At 44.3% G+C, this 22,394-nt stretch overlaps 3 protein-coding genes and 1 long non-coding RNA gene across 5 annotated transcripts; 2 read left to right on the forward strand and 2 right to left on the reverse strand.

Moving 5' to 3' along the window:
- Positions 1 to 1,018: 1,018 nt before the first annotated feature.
- Positions 1,019 to 12,898, reverse strand: LOC147043396 (phosphatidylinositol-binding clathrin assembly protein-like). Its single transcript, XM_085935136.1, has 19 exons — positions 12,769 to 12,898; positions 8,017 to 8,159; positions 7,533 to 7,608; positions 7,199 to 7,301; positions 6,834 to 6,927; positions 6,631 to 6,742; positions 6,346 to 6,452; positions 5,385 to 5,426; positions 3,517 to 3,602; positions 3,301 to 3,403; positions 3,089 to 3,222; positions 2,780 to 2,874; positions 2,595 to 2,708; positions 2,495 to 2,525; positions 2,281 to 2,422; positions 2,080 to 2,103; positions 1,927 to 1,983; positions 1,724 to 1,846; positions 1,019 to 1,570 (listed from the first exon to the last, which is right to left on the reverse strand). Exons 1-19 carry the CDS (start codon positions 12,896 to 12,898, stop codon positions 1,556 to 1,558), a joined length of 1,731 nt encoding a protein of 576 aa, XP_085791262.1. The 3' UTR covers positions 1,019 to 1,555.
- A 1,607-nt stretch (positions 12,899 to 14,505) lies between these two features.
- On the forward strand, positions 14,506 to 16,583 carry LOC147043397 (uncharacterized). 2 transcript variants are annotated; one of them, XR_015068594.1, is made up of 3 exons: positions 14,506 to 14,743; positions 14,859 to 15,019; positions 15,986 to 16,583. It is a non-coding gene; the product is annotated as an uncharacterized LOC147043397 (long non-coding RNA). The 2 variants fall into 2 exon arrangements; XR_015068593.1 differs by having other exon boundaries at positions 14,513 to 14,743; positions 14,859 to 14,975.
- rab38c (RAB38c, member of RAS oncogene family) lies at positions 14,530 to 16,281 on the reverse strand. The gene is made up of 4 exons (XM_085935154.1): positions 15,997 to 16,281; positions 15,069 to 15,199; positions 14,813 to 14,950; positions 14,530 to 14,688 (listed from the first exon to the last, which is right to left on the reverse strand). Exons 1-4 carry the CDS (start codon positions 16,187 to 16,189, stop codon positions 14,530 to 14,532), a joined length of 621 nt encoding a protein of 206 aa, XP_085791280.1. The 5' UTR covers positions 16,190 to 16,281.
- Positions 16,584 to 16,908: 325 nt separating the features above from the next.
- Positions 16,909 to 19,236, forward strand: LOC147043399 (ras-related protein Rab-39B-like). The gene is made up of 4 exons (XM_085935149.1): positions 16,909 to 17,206; positions 17,651 to 17,872; positions 18,118 to 18,388; positions 18,474 to 19,236. Exons 2-4 carry the CDS (start codon positions 17,658 to 17,660, stop codon positions 18,627 to 18,629), a joined length of 642 nt encoding a protein of 213 aa, XP_085791275.1. The 5' UTR covers positions 16,909 to 17,206; positions 17,651 to 17,657; the 3' UTR covers positions 18,630 to 19,236.
- Positions 19,237 to 22,394: the final 3,158 nt, after the last annotated feature.

Consider the following 22,394-nt stretch of genomic DNA (forward strand, 5'->3'; position numbering starts at 1 on the left):
CGTGCATTCCTCTTTAGAAAAAGAGCGTTACTGTACATAATCCTAATGCGGACATGAGGGATACGATGTGATTTTTTTTTTTTTACATGATATTGCACAGCCGTAGAGCTGAAACCCTTCAAATAGTACCAGAGTTTAGATTACATCCAAATTTTGCAATTCCTGGCTCAGTGCTTTTTTTGTCAGTAGTTCCAGTGCCGTTGGCATACATGGTCTTGACACCAACATACCGAAAGAGAAACATTCTAAATGTGTCCGAAAAGCTCCAGGATAGGTGTCACCACTGATTTATTAAAGAAACTCAAATTCCAGAATAAATCTGAAAATAACCGAAAGTCCAACCATAATTCAAGGTGTGTGTGTGGGGGTGCGGTTCCCCCCCCCTCTAGCTCTGCCAGTGGGGTTATCGCAAAGAGGAAAATATGTTGTGACACCAGTCTTGGAACTTTCCAGACACCTCGTAACAGTGATCGACAAACGTTAGCCATGTCTCGTTGACATCCTATGCATAAATGTCAGCCATATCAGTAAGGACATCATTTCATCACATCACTTGGGGGGGCCTTTGATCATTTGGCATGGGAGACCATTGAATTGGCGCTCAGTGCATTTGTGTACATAAAAACTGTTACTGTACATAATTCTGTTGTCGGCATGACTGGTACGACACCACGAAACAAAAGATATGATTTTTGCATGATATTGCACTGCCACAAAATGAAAAGCAAGTAGTAAAAGCTTTTTGATTACATCCACATTTTGCAATTCCTGGGTGTGGCTCAGTGTGATTTTTGACAGCAGTTCCAGTGCAGTTGGAAAACACGGTCCTGACATTAGGTACCAAAAGAGAACTCATACACACACACACACACACACACACACACACACACACACACACACACACACACACACACACACACACACACACACACACACAAGCATGCCCCACCCACCCCACTCCCACACCAAGTTAGTCTTATGTATAGTTGGCAAACAAGAACAAATTTGGCTACAAAACAATGATGCGGAACACCGACATGTAAAAACGTTTACAAAAATCTGACGCTATCCGACATCAGGTTGATGGTTGTTGACCCAATCGGTACAAGACGATAAAAATCTCCTGCGCGGGGCACACACATACACGCACAACCTTGGCAAAGGTCACATGGAGTAAAGTGTCAGCATACCATCCCGTTTGTTTAACTCCAGGAGAGGGAGGGTCGAATTGGAGGTCTAACTGGTGGGGAAATTGGGTCAGGAGGTGGCGATGGAGCAGCTTCAGCGGCCGTAGCGTCATCACAGGTCGTTTTCGGCAAATCAAAGGATGTGAGGTGTGAGTGGGAATATCGGATGCTAAGCTTCTGGCGCCTCTGGGCGTTGTTATTTTTTGGGGGGGGGGACCGGTTGGCACAGGGTTTGGGAAGCGAGGAGGGATGTGCGTTGGTTGTTTTTTTTTCCTCCCTATGTGTCCCCTCTTCTCTTCCTTCGCCATCCTTCTGTTGTCTTCCTCTGTGGCGCTCTCAGCCCTGCTGTCATGGTTACAGCAGCGTCTCTACATGAAGTGCATCTGCAGTCAAAGGATGGTGATAAATGGAGGGTGAGCGAGTCTATCAACAACTTATCAAATGTTCAGCGATTCATTGACGTCCGTTGCTGGATGAAGGTCGAATCTTACGATTGTGAGATATCTTTGCTAAACACTGTTGTCACTGTTTAGTACCTGCGTCCCCGGGATGGGTCCAAAGGGATTAGTGGGTCTCAGGACCGGCTGGTTGTACATAACAGGCTGCGGGGGCATCATGGGAACACCCCCCATGTGATGGCTCATTTGAGGGGGGAGCTGCTTACAGATTGCGGGGGGGGGGAACAAAAAGGTTAAAAGTACATCATGTCAGATCATCCAAAATTGATTCATTGCATTACCATTCCATAGACAGGCACTTGGGGGGTTGTCATAGGAAAAGCTACTGGAGCTGGAGCCTGTAAGGAAAGATAACAACCCCCCCCCACCCTTTAAATCTCTTACTATAAAGGCAGATGCATAACATGGATTGATGAAGTGCCTTGGGTACTTACATAGCCGGTGTAGATCACTCCATTCTTCGGAGACAAAACAGAATACAATGTTATTCGGACCTTAAATTCAAATTTTCCTTTCTTGCAATCAAAATCAGTAAAAGGCTGCATTGTCAGATACCTCTGAAAGATTATACCGACAAATGATCCTAATGTTGGTTTAAATGCATGTAATTCCTTAACATGGACATTGCGCGTTACCATTTGAGGGACGGGCATGGGAGCCGGAGCCATGGGATGAGGTGAGTGAGTCCAGTTTGTGCTGGTGCACATAGTTTTGGTCTGCCAGCCGCTCCCCCCTGTCGGTTTCTTCTCCACCAGCTGACTCCACTGCAGCTCAGGCCTGATGCGCACAAAAATGCACTTAGGAGAGCTACGGATGATTAAAAGCAGTCCGCCGGCCCCGCCACCTCACCTTTTGGCTTGCGTCCCCCCAAATTGCAAGTCTAAGAGGAGTAAAGTAAATTAGCTTCAAGTAGGCCACCTCTATGTAAAGTCATCAAGCTAATACTCACTCCCGACGAGGTTGGCTAATGAAGAGTCCAAATCGCTAGGGAGCATCTTCCCAGAGTGCAGCGGGGCTCCGGGGTTGTGAATCTGAGTGGGCGGGATCGGCTTGAGCAAGTCACCTAAGAAAATCGCCATTGTTGTTATCAGAAAAGAATTGTGTTGTTGTCGTCGCTTTTGAACTGTATTGTACCTCCCCAGGCGTTGTTGTTGGGCACAGTGTGTGTGGTCTGAAGGGGGGCAAAGTGGGGCTGCAAGGTGAACAGCTCACCGCTCAAGTTTGGCACACTGCAATAAGGAACAGACACAAAAAAGCTAAATTATCTGGTCTGGCTTATTTAAGGGGGGGGGGGGGGTCGTGCCCACAGTGCCGTCGCTCTACCTCCGCCACTGCTGATCTAATGTTCCATGCATGAATTATGAACTGAGAGGTTGATGTATGTCTTAGAGCTGATTTTGTAGCATCGTATACACAAATGACTTTCTTCTCATAGGAACTCACTGGTTGTTGACGGCTACAAGGGGCGAACTGGAGAACAGGTCCGTGGCTCCCCCGCTGCTGTTGGCACTGCCCGCCGACTGGGTGCCGGGGGACGCGTTGGGCGTCTGGATATCGATCATCTTATGACCGTCATCCTGCACGTACAAAGTGGCGATGCAGTGACTATCGTGCGCATGTTAATCGAGAGAAAGCTAACGTGAAACATTTCTCACCTTGTGTTGTTGCAGTCTGTTGTCGTCTGTCTTGTCATCCATTCGAGTGAGGGAGATCCCGGTACTGGAGAGGGACGACACCGTGCTGGACAAAGTGCTGGATCTTAGGGTATGGGAACACACACGTAGATAAAACACATTAGAATTTGTTCCGTGGCTGAGATTGTAACGAAAATACTGAGAGACATCATTTTAAATCTAAATTTGCAATCGTACCTGCTGGCAGTGGAGAGGTCTTTGAGCTTCCGGCCTTCCAGAGAAGCTAAATGTTGCTCCAGAGCCTCCAGGAGCGAGTTGGGAGCCTGAGGAGGAAGGAGGTTGAATGTCGGGAAGCAGACATATTAGAATTCTCAGCAAAGTGGTTTCAAAAAGTGGGACATTATCACTCCTGTTTCTCATCATCCTGCTCATCACCCACACACACAAAGCAGCACATTTCCCTCAAATTGAAAAACGGATCTACTCTACGACAGCTCGTTTTTGTTGTTGTTGTTGTTGCTTTTATCAGGTTTGGTTGTCCGGCATGCACAGATCAGCTCCGTCATGCAGATTCACAACTATCACACCTCTGATCCATGCAGACTGCCAGCACCAAGGTCCTTTATAATCAACACAAGCACCACACAAATCACAGTCCAGAACATCGAGAGTTAGCCCTTGGATTCCACTGTCAAATCCAATCCAATCCAATTTGCTCTTTCATTGGGGAAAGTGCAGTCATTTGACAGCACCGAAAACCAAGGAAGCTATCTCTGAAATGAAAACGTCTGGTGAGGAAAAACAAACAAACAAACAGGTATGCCGAATGAGCATAATGCCTGTCATCTTTTTCCTCCAAACTTTTTTTTCATTTTCATTTCATCACAGTGTACACATATTCAGACACAACAGGCAAAGAAAAAAATGTCTTGTATACTTATTTTTAAAAGGGGGAAAGGGGGAAAAAGACAGTAACGTGAATTCTGGATGTCCTTCTCCAGAGAATACGCTATGGAAGTTTCAAAGTAAAAGACAGACACATACAAATTTCTAGTGCTCAGTCGAGGCGTGTCGTTGAATAGGCGCGTATAAGGTCTTCATAAGCACTACAAACACGACGGGGTGCTTTAAAAATTAATCACTTCCCAATTTGTCCAAAGGAGAAATAAATCCGCAAAGGCTTTTGGCTGTGATATGCAGTGCTGATGAGGACATTATGTGCGCCTGTCCAAGGTGTATTTGCGGAAAACCTACATCATTAAACCATTCGCTGCTCTCCCCACAGCTAATGCAAAGTGACCTGATTCTCTAATGGACTCAGTTGTTCTCTTTGAGTGTGTGTTGTTTAACGAAGAAGAAAAAAACAAAACAAAAACATGGCGTCTTTAATCCTAACATCTCAAAAACCCCGCTCATGGAGGAATACACCATATGGCCAAAAGTATTGAGATGCCCAATGTTTGCATTTTCAAGCAATGACTGCCATTTTTTTTTTTTTTTTTCATAACAAATCAGAATTTAGTTGATATTACATTTCTTTGTCGACTAACTGGGACACATCACATGGTTGGAGTTCAAACTTAGTTCATCAACCTTTCAAGACATTCCGGACTCTTTTGTGCTTATTTACCGAGCCACCAAATCACGTGCAAAAATGCAAAAAAAAAGTTCAAATAAATATACAATAGAATGGCATGGAAATATTTATAAGAAATATTAAATACTTTTAATACAAAAATACTTTTGCCCAAATGGTGTATCTGACAGATGAAAAAAAAAAAAAAAAGAAGCCAGCTTCAGAAATGTTGCTTCAAACCACAAAGAGAATGTAATTTTCTTTGAAATGATTTGTCGCTTGTTTGTGTAAATTGTGCCTTTTTTTGTGTGCTTTCTCTTCTCTCTAGTAATAAGTTGAAATGTAAAGGGGGAAGAAAAAAAGGAGACGTGGAAGGCGAAGTGATGAAGAGAGAGGGCCAGCTGCAGTGTGGGCAGGTCTGTAGGGTGAGTAGGGAACGGGAGCGATTTAGAATGAAGCGTTATGGGATCGACCGGATGGATTTTTCGACGCTGCTCGATTGGCGGCTTGTGATGAGATGTGGACTGACCTGTGTGAGATCGGGGCTGTCGCCCTGATCTATCCCAACTTGCTGTGTCACAAAAAAGGAGGGGGGGAGGAGAGGGAGAATGGGAGGAAGGAGGGAGGGAGGCAAAATAAAAATGAACCAAATGTAACAAAACCAGGAGTAGAGCAAACAGACTGCAGGGGATTTTTTGTTTTTTTTCAAAGAGGGTATGGAGGGATAAAGGTGTGCGGAGGAGGAAGAGGAGGAGGAGGGAGAAAGAAGAATCAAACCCGAGCATTCATTACTCCATGCAGAGGCTGAAACAAATAGAAGACAACACGGGGGGAGAGGGGGGGAGGGCGCATGCACACGCCTACAAACACCTAAATACACACACACACACACACACATATACACAAATACATGTGCACATACACGCTATTTAAAATGAATGCTGCAAGGCGAGACAACAGGTCACGTGACATCAACTAATGTTGACTTTGAACGCAAAGAGGAGGGAAGGGACATACACACACGCATACACACACATCGAAGTTAAGACATGATTGGCTCCTTCAAGTCAACGTTAGTCTACTTCTCAAACCGACTTCCGAAATGGGAGCAAAAAAGCAAGCGGTGAGGATGCCTTCTAAGCTAGCTAAGTTACGAAAGAAAGAGAAGACAGAAGGATAGAAAGGTCAAAGAGGCTTGGGCATGCAGTGCAGGCTTTTGAAACAGGCAGCGCTCCAGGGCGTCCTCCAGTGGACGCTCAGTGCTATTGTCCCTCTGACTCAGCTGTTACTAGCTGACTCGATAACTTTCTCCCTGTGACTTCCAGGTTATCTTAATGTTCTTATGATTCACCTGGTCGATAAATATCCTGACGAAAAAAAAAAAAATCACAATTTTCTAAACCGGCATCCATTCCCGCCCTCTCGTCCTCGTCCGTCCCCGCGCTCCTTAAAGCCTACCTCGGAGGACCCCGCCCCGTCCCAAACGTTACCTCGGCCACTTTGAGAAACTCGGACAGTTTGGTCATCCTGTTGAGGAAGGTCTTGTAGAGCTCCAGTGCCTCTTTGCACTGGTTCTTCTTCATGTCAAAGTACTTCTCTGCGTAGGGAGGGTCACAAAAATGAGCACGGTCACACCATGTCAACAATAAAGGAGACATGTCGTGCAATGATTTAGGACTATCTTATTAGGACAGACATCTTTAGAAATGTTCCACTTTGGCTCAGATAGGACACAATTGTCCAATGTCTATATGTTGACTGTGTGTACTTTTCACCCAGCATGTTGATGACGCCCTCGTTGTACGCGGCAAACAACCGTATGGAGTCTTTGAAGAGCAGCATGAAGGCAGTGTTGATGACGCCGTTGCTCAGCTCGTTGGAGTTGGGCTGCAGGTCAAAGTGCACGCACGTACACTTTGGTGAAGCCGAATACCGCACTTGATGATGATGATGCCCGCTGTTTTGTCATAGGTGCTACCTGGAAATCCAGCAGTGCGTCCAGCTGATTCTGAATGATCGGCAGCGTCTTAATCAGCTTATCCGTGTTCATGGTACGCATCACGCCGTCGACCCTGGTGACACACGCGGACACACGTTAGCTTGCACCCGGTTTACATATCACAATTAAAGGTAACGTTGCCTAGTTTGAAGGGGTGGTCCTATCTTATGCAAATGAGCCACTGCTAACCCCGCCTCCTCTATTGTAGCAACAATTCCAAGTACAGCTTTTGTTACCATGACAACCGGGAGGGCGGAGCTAGCAACTAGCAAGCTAATGATCTAACTAACGAGGATGCACGGGTTCATGATTGGGCTTATGTTTACGGTAATTGAGTGTATTACCCTCGCTTCATCTTGGTGAAGTCCACCGCCGCTAACCGGAACGACATGGCTTTTTCGTTCAGGTAGCGACTGTAGCGTCTGATGAAAGTGGACATGTTGTATCCTGAAGGGAGGGGTGGGGAAGTTGTATTTGTATTAGTTAAGTCATCCAAGCACAGCACTCAGTTTTTGTGTACTCCACTAAATTCTAACCAAATAGTGATTGATTAGGTGTCCCAATATTTTTGTTGCCGCAAACTTATTGCCAGCGTTACAGTGCCGGGAAGAGACAGGAAGTCATTCAATGGGCAGAGCAGCTCTGCTGAGTCAAAAGGGGGGGGGTGTCATAAATCACCTTGTAGCGCGGCCTTATCTAGAAAGTTGTTGAGGTTGAAGAGCGTGTTTCTGGAGGCGACGTACTGCATCAGTCTCTGGGGTGGGGGGAAGAGAGAAAAAAGAGGAGAGGGAAGAGTCGACGACGTGCTCGTGTTCCACGTCGTTACGTCTGTCGCAGACAGGAGTTTATGAGCGAGAGGTATCATTTGTCCACATAAAGACCTCAACTCTTCTGAATGACTTTTAAGGATGTGGGCCTAATAAAAGACTGTCAAATTGGCCCCAATGCACTCAAAGTCTTGCACCAGCAAATACAATATCTACATTCATTAACCCTGCAGCGTGACATTATTTGCAATAGCATATCTGTCATCGAAATGTAGTCCTTGGCACCGAGGATCTACGCCAGAGCTCTACTTTTATACGAGACAGAGCTTCAGTTCCATTCCTATGGTGGCCACTGAAGTAACCACTTGTGTTTGTGTGTCACTCAGCGTCCTCACCTCGTTGCCGTACATCATGAGGTGATGCGTGGCGATAAGCGCCTTGAAGACTACGATCCAGCTGTTGCTAGCCGTGCGCTCCAGCAGCGTGTCCGCCAGGTGAGGGATACTGACATTCAGCTCGTTGGTGCAGTGGATCAGGTCTGCGTGGTCGAATACAAAAGATCAGAATGACTTTATTTTACAACAGCCAGAGGCAAATGTGGCGAATAAAAATATATGCAACATTCGGCAGGATGTGCAACTGTGTATGTAAGCAGTTATAAGTAACTGCTTATATACATACAGTGCAATAGAATGAATGTGAATCGTCACTAGCATGAAAGCGCTAAGTGAGTGAGCGGGATTGTCTGCGATCACAACAAAAGGAGCGTCGAATAGACACGCAAAGATTAACGAGTACTGGAAATGAACACGGCTGACATTTACGAGCCTTTAAGCTCCACCTCTTTACTTACTGGTAGCCAGCGTGGAAGAGATAAACGGGTCGCGTGCCAAAGCTGTCGTTTATGAGGGGAGTGCGCTGATGTATACGTCCATAGAGGTTCAATATAAGACGACAGATCGATGAGCGAATCATTGTTTAACAGTAGTCAAGGTACAGGTGGAGGACGAATTCATTGGCTGGCCGTAACTCGAAGGCTCTCGTCAATAGAAAATCGCGGCAGAAGATGGAGAGTTACACTCTAAAGTCAATTCAGCGGCGGCACTCAATCGACATGCCTCCGCGCATAATGTGAGGAAATGAATAGGCCTGCGATGAATAATTAACCTCATTTTTTTTCTCCCTCCCGTGGAGATGAAAAGGAACAAAACCCGAGCTGACTCCTCACGTCTCGCCCTCTCGAGACGTCCATCCGGCATGTGTATGCAAAGGCAAAATGACGGAATGAGTGCCTGAAACATGCTTATTCTGATTCGATTCTATATAGAAATGCACTGGTGCGTTTAAGTGGGCACTTGCATACTGACAATCGGGCCAAATCGAAGCATTTTCACCTCTCACGATCAAAGTCTACAAAGGCCCAATTGTCATATCACCGAACGCTTGTCCCGCGCCATTATCCTCTGGTGTGGCGTGTTTACTGTTAAGAGCCATTTTCCTTCATCTGTTCAGAAATTGAACAATAATTGTAAATATTACATGTCTTTAATATGCAAACAAATGTCATGCGTGTGTTCGACGCTGATTTGGGATCACCAAAAACTGCGCCTTGTCAGAAAAGCTAGGCTAACTATTAGCTTATCTGGAAAAGCACACTATGCTAGCAAATCTATCCATCCAATCTATCTTCTTGTCTGTGCACAAGCCATACAAATTCCATTTACATAATGTTTCTTCTTCAAATGTCATTTTTATATTATTTATTTACATACAAATCACGACATCAATGTTTGATTTATTCATTCAAACGACAACATGGAGCTGTATGTGCGGTATCACGCTGTGTACTGAGCGGTCACTCCGCGCTTGGTGACATAGTCGCATCGGATCCCGCTTCCGTCGTCCATATGAGCAGCCACGGCTTAATGAAATCCCATTTACTCGGCGTGACGTGCTCATCATTCGCCTCGCTTTGTAAATAGTTTAAATAGTCACAGCCACTCGGCTCCTATCTCTTTGTCAAGGTCACGACACCAAAGGCGGTGATAATGAGAGCTCGCTTTGACTGGCTTAATGAGCAGCAAAAACAATGAATCACAGTTTTAGTGCAATGTGTCACCCGGCCTGGCGAGGGTGGGTCTGTAACATCTGGACTGTAAAAAAAAAAAAAAGTCCCTTGGTCATCACTAAATTTAGATTTACATAAACAATGCAACATTTGAATGCACCAAAACTCATGATTCGGAAACACAAACGAGTAAAGATTGCCCAGCCACAGTGAAGTCCGGCCGGTGTAGTTGCTAATGGCTAACACTAATATCGAGTGCTAGCTTCCTGGCCTTTGACAAGTGGTGTCAGACAAAGATAATACAAACTGGAAATAAGGGATGATTGTGTGGCTAATTCCAGTTTATTTGACTGTTAAACTAACATGAGCAACTCGTCCTCGCTGTTAGCAAGGAATTAGCCACCAACTTGCTAAACAGAATGCGTGTCACCGTCAAAGGCTTTATTGCTGCTAACCGTAACACATTCCTTTATATATATTTTGCGTTTTCTTTGACTTTTGTGAAATATGTCCCAAAAATCTCTTAACTGTATAAAAAACAGATACCGACTAAAAATTAAGCTGAAGGGACTGAGTGCTAACCACTGCCAGCGACGCTGCAATTCCTTATCCAGGGTAGCGTTTTTCTGTCACAATTACACGGCATTAACAATTCCATTCTTTCTACGCTTGTGTGAGTGCCTTTTACATTTTGCCATGTTTTTTTTTTTTTTTGGGCATAATTTTTTCCCTGCAAAAAATGAATCTAACATAATGTTTTGGGTTGTGGTGAGCCCTTGTTAGCACGGAGAAACACACAATCATCACATGGCAAAGTCAGGACCGAGATTCAGACTTGCACAACAACTAGTCCATTGCACTTCCAGGAATAGTGTTTTATTTTTCATTACCACAGCGGCTACTGGTTTTTACCCTTGTACATCCATTAAGAACATTAAACTGTTACTCAGAACATTGCTTGTACAGTTAATAAAAAAAAATGTTCCGCTGCATTGTTTGCTCTCGTCTGCAGCAAAAGGTTGTGTGTGGTTTTTTTTTTTTTAAATCCCCCCTCGACAAGGAGCCAGCGTCTCATTATTTTCATCCCCATTGATTCCGTTCCATTTGCGGGCGAGAGCGATTCTTTAGCAGAAGCAAGTACGCGTCTCCTCTTTATGATCCCATTTAACGAGGCGAGCTGAGCGGGAGCAGACTCGTCTCATGAATTGTTGCTCAAAGACACAAAGACTACCTCGTCGGGGGGCTTCCTTTACATTCACCGTGATCTACGGCGGCCCGTCGAGGAGCTCGAACCCACGCAGCTGCCTCATTGCAAACACACCTCTTTCTCGTGTCCTTGCTTGACCTTAAAAGCCCATCGAATGAAAACGAGAAAACAAAAGAGTGCGTTGAGCCAAGCGTGCAGTCCCTACTTAAAGCTTCTCTACCCTCTCATGGTCAGAATTAGTCAGATCACAAGCCAAAAAGCTCACGTAGCCTCTTGCTGGCTCGTTTAATCAGAAAATCGCCATTTTTTTGAAGCGTTTGGACGCCGCCCCGGTGATGAAACGTCCTCTAAAAAGCTCCTTGTGGCTGCAGTGACATTTACTGTTTTGAAGGTGGATGGCCTTGTGTTGTTTAGTAACTGCAGGGCCACTAAGCTAGCGGTCGAAACAACAATAAAGGACTGAATCCAATGAGCGTGGATTCACATTCGCAGTTCATTTCATTACGGATGGAATAAAAAAATCACTTACTCGATTTTTCTATCATGTCTCTGGACACAACATGAGGTACAACTTTAAGTGTAGCTACCCCATTTTTCATGTCAATATTGCACAGTATACGTCAAATGGACATCTTCTCAATTAATCGTCAGGGCTTCCATTCATACGAGTCAAATAAACGCCTCCCTCAAATAGACCCCTTCCGACCTCAGGAGACAAACTGTAACTCCAATTACAGTTCACAATATAGCTAACTGCTGACACCATTCGGACTGTGTTGCTAACCAAAATAGCAGCACTAATCCAATCGTATTTCTCAGAAAAAGCGCTTTAACTTCAAACGATAAATTTAAACAGTCATGTCTCTTGGAAAAGTACATGCCTCAATCAAATATATGCCTCCATTGTCTCATCAAGATAAAAAGAAAGTCATGTTTGATAATTAAATCAGTTACTCAAAGTAATTTGCTTTTTAAACTCTGTTTCTGACCCAAACAGCATCATCGAAGCATGTTTTTCGGATAAGATGGATACATACTTATAAAATGACAACACTTGCAAGGAGTTGCCTTAGTGTGTATTTATACGATAACACACACCAAGCCGCAACCCTTAAAGGCACATATGCTGAAGTACAACTGTATGTGCTTTATTTGCACGTTTTAAAACATTTTTTTTTCTTTCCTGATTGTGTGGCTGGCAACCAGTTCAGGGTGTCCCCCGCCTACTGCCCCAAGTCAACTGGGACAGGCTTCAGTGCTCCCGCGACCCTCGTGAGGATGAGCCATTCATATAATGGATGGATGTTTTCACATTCATTTTTTTTGAATAATTAAAAACACACCAGCATTTTTTTCCATACAGACAGATTCATGAAATTTCAATTCATGTCAATCAAGTCTGCCTTACCTATACCTTTTTTTTTTTTTAAGCGTGTGTGCTTGATATATTACCTGTGCACTTCACTTGATTTATTACAGGGCCAAAAAACGCCTTCTAACCTAGTGATCCCTATATATGCCCGGACCCCCCCCCCCCCCCCCCCTCCCCTCACACACACGCGCGCACACAAATGCATGCATATGCAATTAGTAGTGTGCAGATAAGGACACCACACACACATACGCACACACATGCATAAATGATAGTAATGCACCAGTGGACAGTGAACTTGAATGTGAAGATAGAGAAATGCTGCAGGATTTCATAATATTGCATTTAGGCCTCATATATTACACTTAGTGGATGAATAGTGGTGAATTAAAAGAAATATACGAAGGGCAAAAGGCGTGTTTTTTGTCTGTGAAGCGTGCCTGCACTGATGGCATTTTGTGTGCGTGCGTGCGTGCGTGTGTGTGTGTGGTTTCACCTACAGTCAAGGTGCTTCTTCTTGGGTCCGCTCACTTCGTGCGTCGTGGCCTTGCACACGGCTTTGCTGATGGCCGAGCCGCTCATGCTGTGCTGCGCGGCGGCGATCCGGTCCGTCAGAGTCGGCCCGGACATGGTGGAGGAGGAGCGGCTTCGGCTGGAGCCTGTAGGAGGTGACGGGGATGGGGGGGAGTCGTAGTAGAGGACGATCAAAATGTCTTTAGTGGAGGGGAGGAGGTGGAGGAGGCGGTGGGTAATGCCCTCTGCGATGATCGGCCGTGTCTGCGAGGGGAGGATGATGAGAAGAAGGAGGAAGAGGGCAGCGAGCAACGACGAGTCATACGTTCGCTTAATAAAAGAAAAAAAGAAAAGAAACAAAAACTACCTTCGCCTTAATAGGAAGGCATTTGGATGCGTAAATGAAACAAAGCTGATCGCCGGAACGTCCTGAGTGTCCCTGAACGCACCTCAGCCGATGCTGATGAGAGTGCGAATCAAGCTCGCGGAAAAAAAATAAAAAAAAATCACCAATTCAACATAAAATCGTCCATGATTCAACTGGCCTCCATCAAAATACGGCAAAGGGACATTTTTAGACTTGTTCCTCGCGTGTCCTCTCAAATCTCAATGTCTCGCCGCATGAACAACGTCCCCTTTCTGCAGCCGGTCTTCTTACAAAAGCCTGAATTCCTCTATAGAGGTCGCCCCATAGGCTGGTGATGCGCGTGTGCGCGTGCGTGCGTGCGTGCGTGTGTCAGTCAAACTTGTGTGCAAAATGGCAGTGCGATGAATCAGGTGACTAAAAAAGGAGACTGAGATTGGGCCACTTCTCGAGTCAAGGGAGGGAATCTTAAAGCAGAAGGCATTAAAAAAAAAAAGGATTTATTATTATTTTTAAGGCACCAGCTGGTTCTTCATCACCTCAGTGCACCCGGCCAATGATTGGCTAAATGGGGAAGCAAATGCGCTTTTACTGTACATCATACATTTGATTATGACAATTTTTCTTACAATGATTGCAAAAGATGTTCACTGCTCCACATCCAGACTGAATGTCACATGTTCAACACCTCCATTGGCTAATTTAATTATCTATAACTGTTACATAACAGTCAATATGGGGGCTCAGTTTCTGACAAATGTTCAGAAAATATTTGAGTGTGCAGGTATTTCATTTGATCATTTAAAAAGTCAGTTTTGCATATGCCCCCTTTTTTTTTAAACGAATGACATTTTTAAAAAAGTACATTACCTTTTGGTATTCTGCGTGAAATTATGTTGTAAAAATATCCATGCCTTTATGAGAGGCTGTTTACGTTGCTGCTGTTTTGGTTAGCAACATGGCTCACACGCGCTCAACCGGCTGAGATTTCAAGGGATTGCACGGGGTTACCTAATGAAAGGTCCAGTGGGTGTGTTTTTGCAGTCGTCACGAATGACAAAAGAACAACGGTGGCAACATAAGTAGAGCAGCATTAAGTCGATTGGATTGCATGTGCAATGTGGCGTATTGAGTGAACAGTTACTCGTGTGTTGCATCACAAAGCTTAAACGGGATTGAACAGAATCAGCATGCCATGAACATGTGTTTAATAGTTAATTCCTCACATTATAAAACAACACATTCACATAATTTACCACTCAGGCAGATACATTTCATATTTTTCACAATCAGTTAAATGCTGAATAGATTCTTTCTAGAACTGCTACAGTCTCTGGTTGGCATCCACTTCCTGCTTGTCTGTGATTGGCCAGGACGTGACTCGTCATTTGGGACATGAAGAACAGCTGAGGTGCTCCTTGGTGGCATTGGCGTATCCCGACAGGACCAGCGTGGCGGGCTCTCGCTCGGTCGGAGGACTCTCCTCGTTGCTCAGGATGTGCTCCACCAGGTAGTGAGCGGCCTCCTCGATGTTGCTGTTTTCCTAAAGTAGGACAAATCATCAAGCCATCTCTCCGCTGTCTGCATTAAGGTCAAAGGTGAGGTTGAGCCTATCCCAACTGACTTTAGGACAGAATTGGGCTACACTCTTATCACAACACGCATACCTTGGCCGAGGTCTGGAACCAGCCGACAAAACCGTTGTCTCTGCAGAAGGCGTCCAGTCGGGGTTGCAGGCATGATGCTTGGTCAGCTTTGTTGGCCAAGAGCACGGCGGGAACGGGCCTCCCGTGGCTCAGCGTCACCTTTGGACAAAGACAAGATTGAAGAGTAAAAAATATATCCTCACGTCTCTTTCATCCTGGTGGCCTTGGGTGTGCTATTTTAATCAAATTTGACTCGTTTTGACATTGGGGTATTGACCTTTGAGTCCAGGTCGTCCTTCCACTTGAGCACGGCGTCAAATGTGGACGCTCGCGTGCTGTCGAAAACCACCAGCGCTCCCACCGCCTCTCGGTAGTAGACACGTGTCATGTTGCCATAGCGCTCCTGTCCTACGACACAACATTTACGACTATGCAGCGATAAAATGACAAGCCGACTAGAACGGTTGATCTTTATTTAGCGTTCCATTTGCACTATGAGTCTGTCAATTGTTTCTTAAATCATAGCCTGGCTACGTTTTTATGATGGCAACAAAGAAGAAAAAAAAAAAAGCTTGTTAGTTGTGTGTTTTGATTCCACGGCAGGCATCATGTGAGTGTTGTTTTCCGCATCGGAGTCGCTGGCCACATTCCACAAGCAGGCAACAAATGACAGGCATAGGGAGGGGCCGTGATACACGTACACACACAAGGTCTTTTAGTACATTACTTGGACTTTCCATGGTGATAGGGTTGCCATAATATTTGTAGAATATACGGTACATGAACACGATTTTGTGTGCAATAATCAACTTTTAGTGCGGGCTAGTCAGCAATGTCCTTGTGATTGGAAAACATGCTAAAACCGATTCACACAAGTTTATTTATAGGTCAACATAGCAAAGCATGCAGTTAGACGATTGTCATATATTTCATGTCGTTATAGTAATCAGCCCATTTTATTTTGTTTAAAGAAATATAAAAAGCGTTTAAATGACAAATTTCTATTCGACACACAATATAACAGCCTTGGGAGATTGCCTCCATAAATCCTGGCCATGGTGTACACATCAGAAGAAGCAGACCAAATAATAAATAAAGTTTTTATGATGTTCCAAATAGTATGGTGCTATTCCCCTATTTAAAACACAGTTCTTTGAAAAGTGGACTTAACTTTACTTGTGTAAATATTTTTAGAGGGTCCTCACCGGCAATGTCCCAGAGCTGCAGTCGGACGACGGTATCCCGGTCCCACTGGAGCACCTTAAGGGCGAAGTCGACGCCGATGGTGGCGCGGTAGTGCTGCGAGAAGATGTGGTGCACGTAGCGCTTGATGATGGACGTCTTGCCCACACCCAGGTCCCCGATCACCAACACCTTGAATAGGAGCTCGCGCTGCATGGCTCTCCCCCCCTCCCAGAGAAAACTCCCTAAAAAGTTCTCTAAAAATTATACAGCTTACTAGGAAAAGCTACAAAACCAAAACGTTTTGTGCTCATTTAGGCCAAACGTGTGGATTCCCACCACTTACTGGAGAGGAGCATGAGGAATTTTGACCTCTGTGATCCTCTGAGGACCTCCCACTCCCATGCGACTCTTGCCTGGGAGCGACTCCCGCTGCATTCAAGTGCTTGATGAAGGCTTGGGATTTTGAACATTTGAAACTTTGTTTTAACTTAAATTTTTAAAAATTAAACAAAACAATGTACGTATATAAAATGTGTGCAAATTAAGTGGAATTATGAACCATTTTTTTAAATTATCCCCTGGTTAATGTAGCAATAAATTAATAATCTATTCATGTATTTTGTGTGTGTAATTTATACTGATTTATATTTAATTTTTAATTGCAATACATCTTATTTTAGCTTTAAATTATGCGTTGTAAAAGCTCGTCATAAGTATTATTAAAAATACTTAATCAAGTGACACAAAATGGTGGATGTTATAGCAAGAACCCAAATGGTATCAAATGTGAGTAAAATGCCGACTGTGTGCATGTGTAGTCTTAAAGGAAAAATTGGAAATATTCGACGACAGCGAACGCGTCACTTCCGCCGATTTGGGCTGCGTCGAAGTGCGTGCACTTACGGTAAATGCAAATGTAAACGGTGCTGATGAGGGCGAGCGGATGCTGGTGTATGTGAGTGTGTGATGCCGTCGTGTTTGTCCTCGTCGCTGTCGTTTCATCCCAAATAGCAACGCAAATACTCGCCGGACAGTCTTTGTGCTTAAGACTCCATTAGCCGATCCATTGAATTTTTTTTTTTTATTTAAAACGTAAATCATCGCGATGCACAGCTGGTAAACAAAAAGTGTTTTTTCCCCCCCTCCTCTCCTCCCTTTGGGCTTGTTTTTGAAGGCATCATTGTCGAAATGGGGCTTGGCTTTTACGCATATTGAGCTCTCAGCTTCGAGGTAAGTCAGTGGATACTCACATTGATTGGATTGATGATGTATGTTAGTGCAGTAGCTGGATGCTAACGGGGATTGTGAAGGTAAAGGCCTGCGACAGCTCGGGGTGTGGAATCTGAGGCTTGCGGGCCATATATGGTCAGCAAAATACCCGATGTGGACCCAGATCCAGTATTTAAAAACAAGCCCTGTGCAAACGGGGAAAAATATTTACCTGACAAGAGTATTTTTTATTAAAATATTTACTTAACTTCTTGAGATAAATAAATTGCTATTAAAAATATTCAGCTTCTTATAATTGCGTTAAAATGTATTCTATATGTAAGCAGCTTATTACAAGCCTTTTCTCTATAAATTTTTGCAATTAAAAAAAAATGACAACAGTAAAGTTAGCCCAGTGTCAGTTCACAGTGGCTGAATCGTGACTGGGTTGTGCTTTCCTGACAGACTTGACATGGACACAATTTGGCTTTACCAGTTCCGTCTGATCGTGATCGGCGACTCCACGGTGGGCAAGTCGTGTTTGATCCGCAGGTTCACAGAGGGCCACTTTGCCCACGTGTCGGACCCAACTGTGGGTGTGGACTTCTTCTCGCGCCTGCTAGAGATTGAGCCAGGCAAGAGGGTCAAGCTCCAAATTTGGGACACTGCGGGCCAGGAGAGGTTCAGGTAACCTTAACTATACTTGATAGAGATATACAGTAAAAACAACTTTTAATAGTATTTCAAGATCTAAACAATTAAATTAGGAAGTTAACCAGAGCACTTTTATGTAAGTCAGTCCTTGGCAATAAATGAATGGGAGTCCGACAGGGTTCAATTCCAAGTCCACTTTTGCTCACTTTTCATAAGACTATTTACTCTGTCGTAGCATCGTTTTGTCGGGATAGGATACTGATTATTACCTCCCCCAGGTCCATCACCAGAGCATATTACCGCAACTCAGTGGGCGGGCTCCTGCTCTTCGACATCACCAACCGCCGCTCATTCCAGAACGTGCACAGCTGGCTGGAGGAGGCGCAGAGTCACGTCCAGCCGCATAACATTGTCTTCCTGCTGGTGGGTCACAAGTGTGACCTCGAGCCCCAGCGTCAGGTGAGCCGGCAGGAGGCTGAGAAGCTGGCGGCGGCCTTCGGGATGAACTACGTGGAGACGTCGGCACGTGACGCCATCAACGTGGAGACGGTTTGTTCAGCTTTTTTACGTGGCGTTTGCCCTCTCTAGTTCTCTGTGGCGCCATTCTGTCTACAAATATTTTTGTCTCCTGAAGGCATTCATGGATCTGACGAGGCAGATCTTCGAGCTAGTGCGTGGCGGCGATATCAAGATCCAGGACGGCTGGGAGGGCGTCAAGAGCGGACTGGTCCCCAACACGGTACACTCCTCAGAGGAGGTCACCAAGGCGGGTCGCCAGTGTCTCTGCTGAGCTCATTTCGTTTGGACTCCATCTTTGGGAGATGGGCCTTCTCTTTATCTGTGACTACATGGCGGGGCCCCACTCTTTCTTAAATGATTTCCATTTTGCAGTAGCACGCTTTAACTTGTCATGTGTCGACTACTTGCTCGGTGCAAAACACACTTTGTTCTCTCAATTAAAAGCACAAGAAGCCCCCTCGTGTTGTTCACCATGTTTGACATGCACGTTTACACTTAGGCAGTTAGTGATGACTACTGACACAACCAATAGAAATTAGACAGCCTCTTCACCCCAAAGTGGAGACACAAATACACATAACTACATAATGTATATACCACTTTCGATCACTGCCCATCGCAACGATAAATATTAGAGCCCAAAAGATATACATTTTTTTTCAGGCCAATTCTGTTATTTGGCAGAATAAAATTCAGATAACTGATCAATCTGACAATGAATGAATAGAGAATTGTTGGGGGGGATTGCTTAATGCTTACAATAAATGTATGATTTAAAGGCTAAGCATTTGACTGTTTTACTGTTTACAATACTTCATCTTGTAATATTTAACATTACAGCAGAGAGAAATAGCCAATTCTTTGTAGATATAGGAAAAGGAAAATTGATTTGGTTTTTATTTTCCTTGTCATGATTTGAACTCCGTATTGTGCTGTTGAGGATCTTGTCAAGTCATTCATTTGATTCTTTTTCATGTTGCCCAATACTCCCAAATGCTCCTTAATACATCTTTTTGGCTTCGTATGGGTGGTCATAAATGCATCCACTTTCACTCAGTGGTTTTCAATTTAATTGCTGAGGTGAGTCTATTTTGAGTGCCTTTAAGAGGAATGAAGCTTGTGTCCATCTGTGTTTTATTATTTATGTACAGTGGATATAGAAAGTCTACACACCCCTTAAAAGCACATTAGAAGAGCTGAACTTTATCTGGGGTCACTCAGTAACATGTTAAATAGTGGGCACCTGTGTGCTGGATTTGGTTTGATTGTGACTGATTAATTCCAAACGCAGCCACATTCCCACTTACAAGAGGGTAAAACCACGTCATTATTTATTTTGACTTCCCCTCTTGAATAAAATGGAGTCATAAAGGTTATAGGTTATATTGGCAGAGAAAGGTTTTTTCTGTATATTTAAGCAGGTGTGAGTAGACTTATTATATCCACTATAAGTAACAAAGGTGTAACATGATTCATTTGAACGGTGGCTTCGTGCACGTCATCAATAATAAATAAGTGGAACTATCCAAACGCATTTGATTGTCATTGGAGGTGGCGGCCAATAGAGGGAGCACTCATGCAAGTTCCTATCCATCACATCAAAACACGTAATTTTCCATGCAAATACAGTAGAGCCTCGGTTTTTGAACGTCCTGGTTCTCGAAGAAATTGGTATTCGAACAAAATATTCTAGATTTTTTTTGCTTCGGATGTCGGACGAAATTTCGGTTGTCGAACCTCGCGAGATGAGCCGAGAGGACCCGCATTAGTTATGTGCATTCCAGTTCTTTTAAGTGAACTGAATCTTTAGAATCAGTTCACTCAAAAGATTCGTTTAAACGAATCGTTCAACAAGCTGCTGAAGATGGATGGATGGATGGATGGATGGATGGATGGATGGATGGATGGATGGATGGATGGATGGATGGATGGATGGATGCATGGATGCATGGAAATAATCAAAAATCATGGTCAAAGCTTCACGGAAAGTGAAAAGTGCCACACCCGCCCTCACCCCCACTTTCTGATTGGCTGTTTGATCTGTGACGTCACTCGAACACTCCATTAGGTACACCGCCATTTTCAGGTGTTCCTAATGACAGGCCACTTCATTAGGGAAAACTCATGGTCTAAGCTTAAATGAAAGTGAAAAGTACCACACCCGCCCTCACCCCCACTTTCTGATTGGCTGTTTGATATGTGACGTCACTTGAACAGTCCATTAAGTTACACCGCTATTTTCAGGTGTTCCTAATAACAGGCCACTTCATTAGGGAAAAATCATGGTCAAAAGTTAACAAAAAGTGAAAAGTGCCACACCCAAACAACCCCCCACTTTCTGATTGGCTGTTTGATCTGTGACGTCACTCGGACACTCTATTAGGTACACCGCCATTTTCAGGTGTTACTAATAACAGGCCACTTTATTAGGGAAAAATCATTGTCTAAGCTTAAATGAAAGTGAAAAGTGCCACACCCAAACAACCCCCCACTTTCTGATTGGCTGTTTGATCTGTGACGTCACTCGGACACTCCATTAGGTACACCGCCATTTTCAGGTGTTCCTAATAACAGGCCACTTCATTAGGGAAAAATCATGGTCGAAGTTTAAATGAAAGTGAAAAGTGCCACACCCGCCCTCACCCCCACTTTCTGATTGGCTGTTTGATCTGTGACGTCACTTGGACACTCTATTAGGTACACTGCCATTTTCAGGTGTTACTAATAAAAGGCCACTTTATTAGGAAAAAATCATTGTCTAAGCTTAAATGAAAGTGAAAAGTGCCACACCCGCCCTCACCCCCACTTTTTGATTGGCTGTTTGATCTGTGACGTCACTCGGACACTCCATTAGGTACACCGCCATTTTCAGGTGTTCCTAATAACAGGCCACTTCATTAGGGAAAAATCATGGTCGAAGTTTAAATGAAAGTGAAAAGTGCCACACCCACCCTCACCCCCACTTTCTGATTGGCTGTTTGATCGGTGACGTCACTCGGACACGCTATTAGGTACACCGCCATTTTCAGGTGTACCTAATCGCAGGCCACTTTATTAGGGAAAAATCATGGTCTAAGCTTAAATGAAAGTGAAAAGTGCCACACCCGCCCTCACCCCCACTTTCTGATTGGCTGTTTGATATGTGACGTCACTTGAACAGTCCATTAAGTTACACCGCTATTTTCAGGTGTTCCTAATAACAGGCCACTTCATTAGGGAAAAATCATGGTCAAAAGTTAACAAAAAGTGAAAAGTGCCACACCCAAACAACCCCCCACTTTCTGATTGGCTGTTTGATCTGTGACGTCACTCGGACACTCTATTAGGTACACCGCCATTTTCAGGTGTTACTAATAACAGGCCACTTTATTAGGGAAAAATCATTGTCTAAGCTTAAATGAAAGTGAAAAGTGCCACACCCGCCCTCACCCCCACTTTTTGATTGGCTGTTTGATCTGTGACGTCACTCGGACACTCCATTAGGTACACCGCCATTTTCAGGTGTTCCTAATAACAGGCCACTTCATTAGGGAAAAATCATGGTCGAAGTTTAAATGAAAGTGAAAAGTGCCACACCCACCCTCACCCCCACTTTCTGATTGGCTGTTTGATCGGTGACGTCACTCGGACACGCTATTAGGTACACCGCCATTTTCAGGTGTACCTAATCACAGGCCACTTTATTAGGGAAAAATCATGGTCTAAGCTTAAATGAAAGTGAAAAGTGCCACACCCGCCCTCACCCCCACTTTCTGATTGGCTGTTTGATATGTGACGTCACTTGAACAGTCCATTAAGTTACACCGCTATTTTCAGGTGTTCCTAATAACAGGCCACTTCATTAGGGAAAAATCATGGTCAAAAGTTAACAAAAAGTGAAAAGTGCCACACCCAAACAACCCCCCACTTTCTGATTGGCTGTTTGATCTGTGACGTCACTCGGACACTCTATTAGGTACACCGCCATTTTCAGGTGTTACTAATAACAGGCCACTTTATTAGGGAAAAATCATTGTCTAAGCTTAAATGAAAGTGA

The sequence above is a fragment of the Syngnathus leptorhynchus genome, chromosome 17 (genome assembly GCF_054491065.1).
Source record: "Syngnathus leptorhynchus isolate UIUO chromosome 17, UIUO_Slep, whole genome shotgun sequence".
NCBI lineage: Eukaryota > Metazoa > Chordata > Actinopteri > Syngnathiformes > Syngnathidae > Syngnathus > Syngnathus leptorhynchus.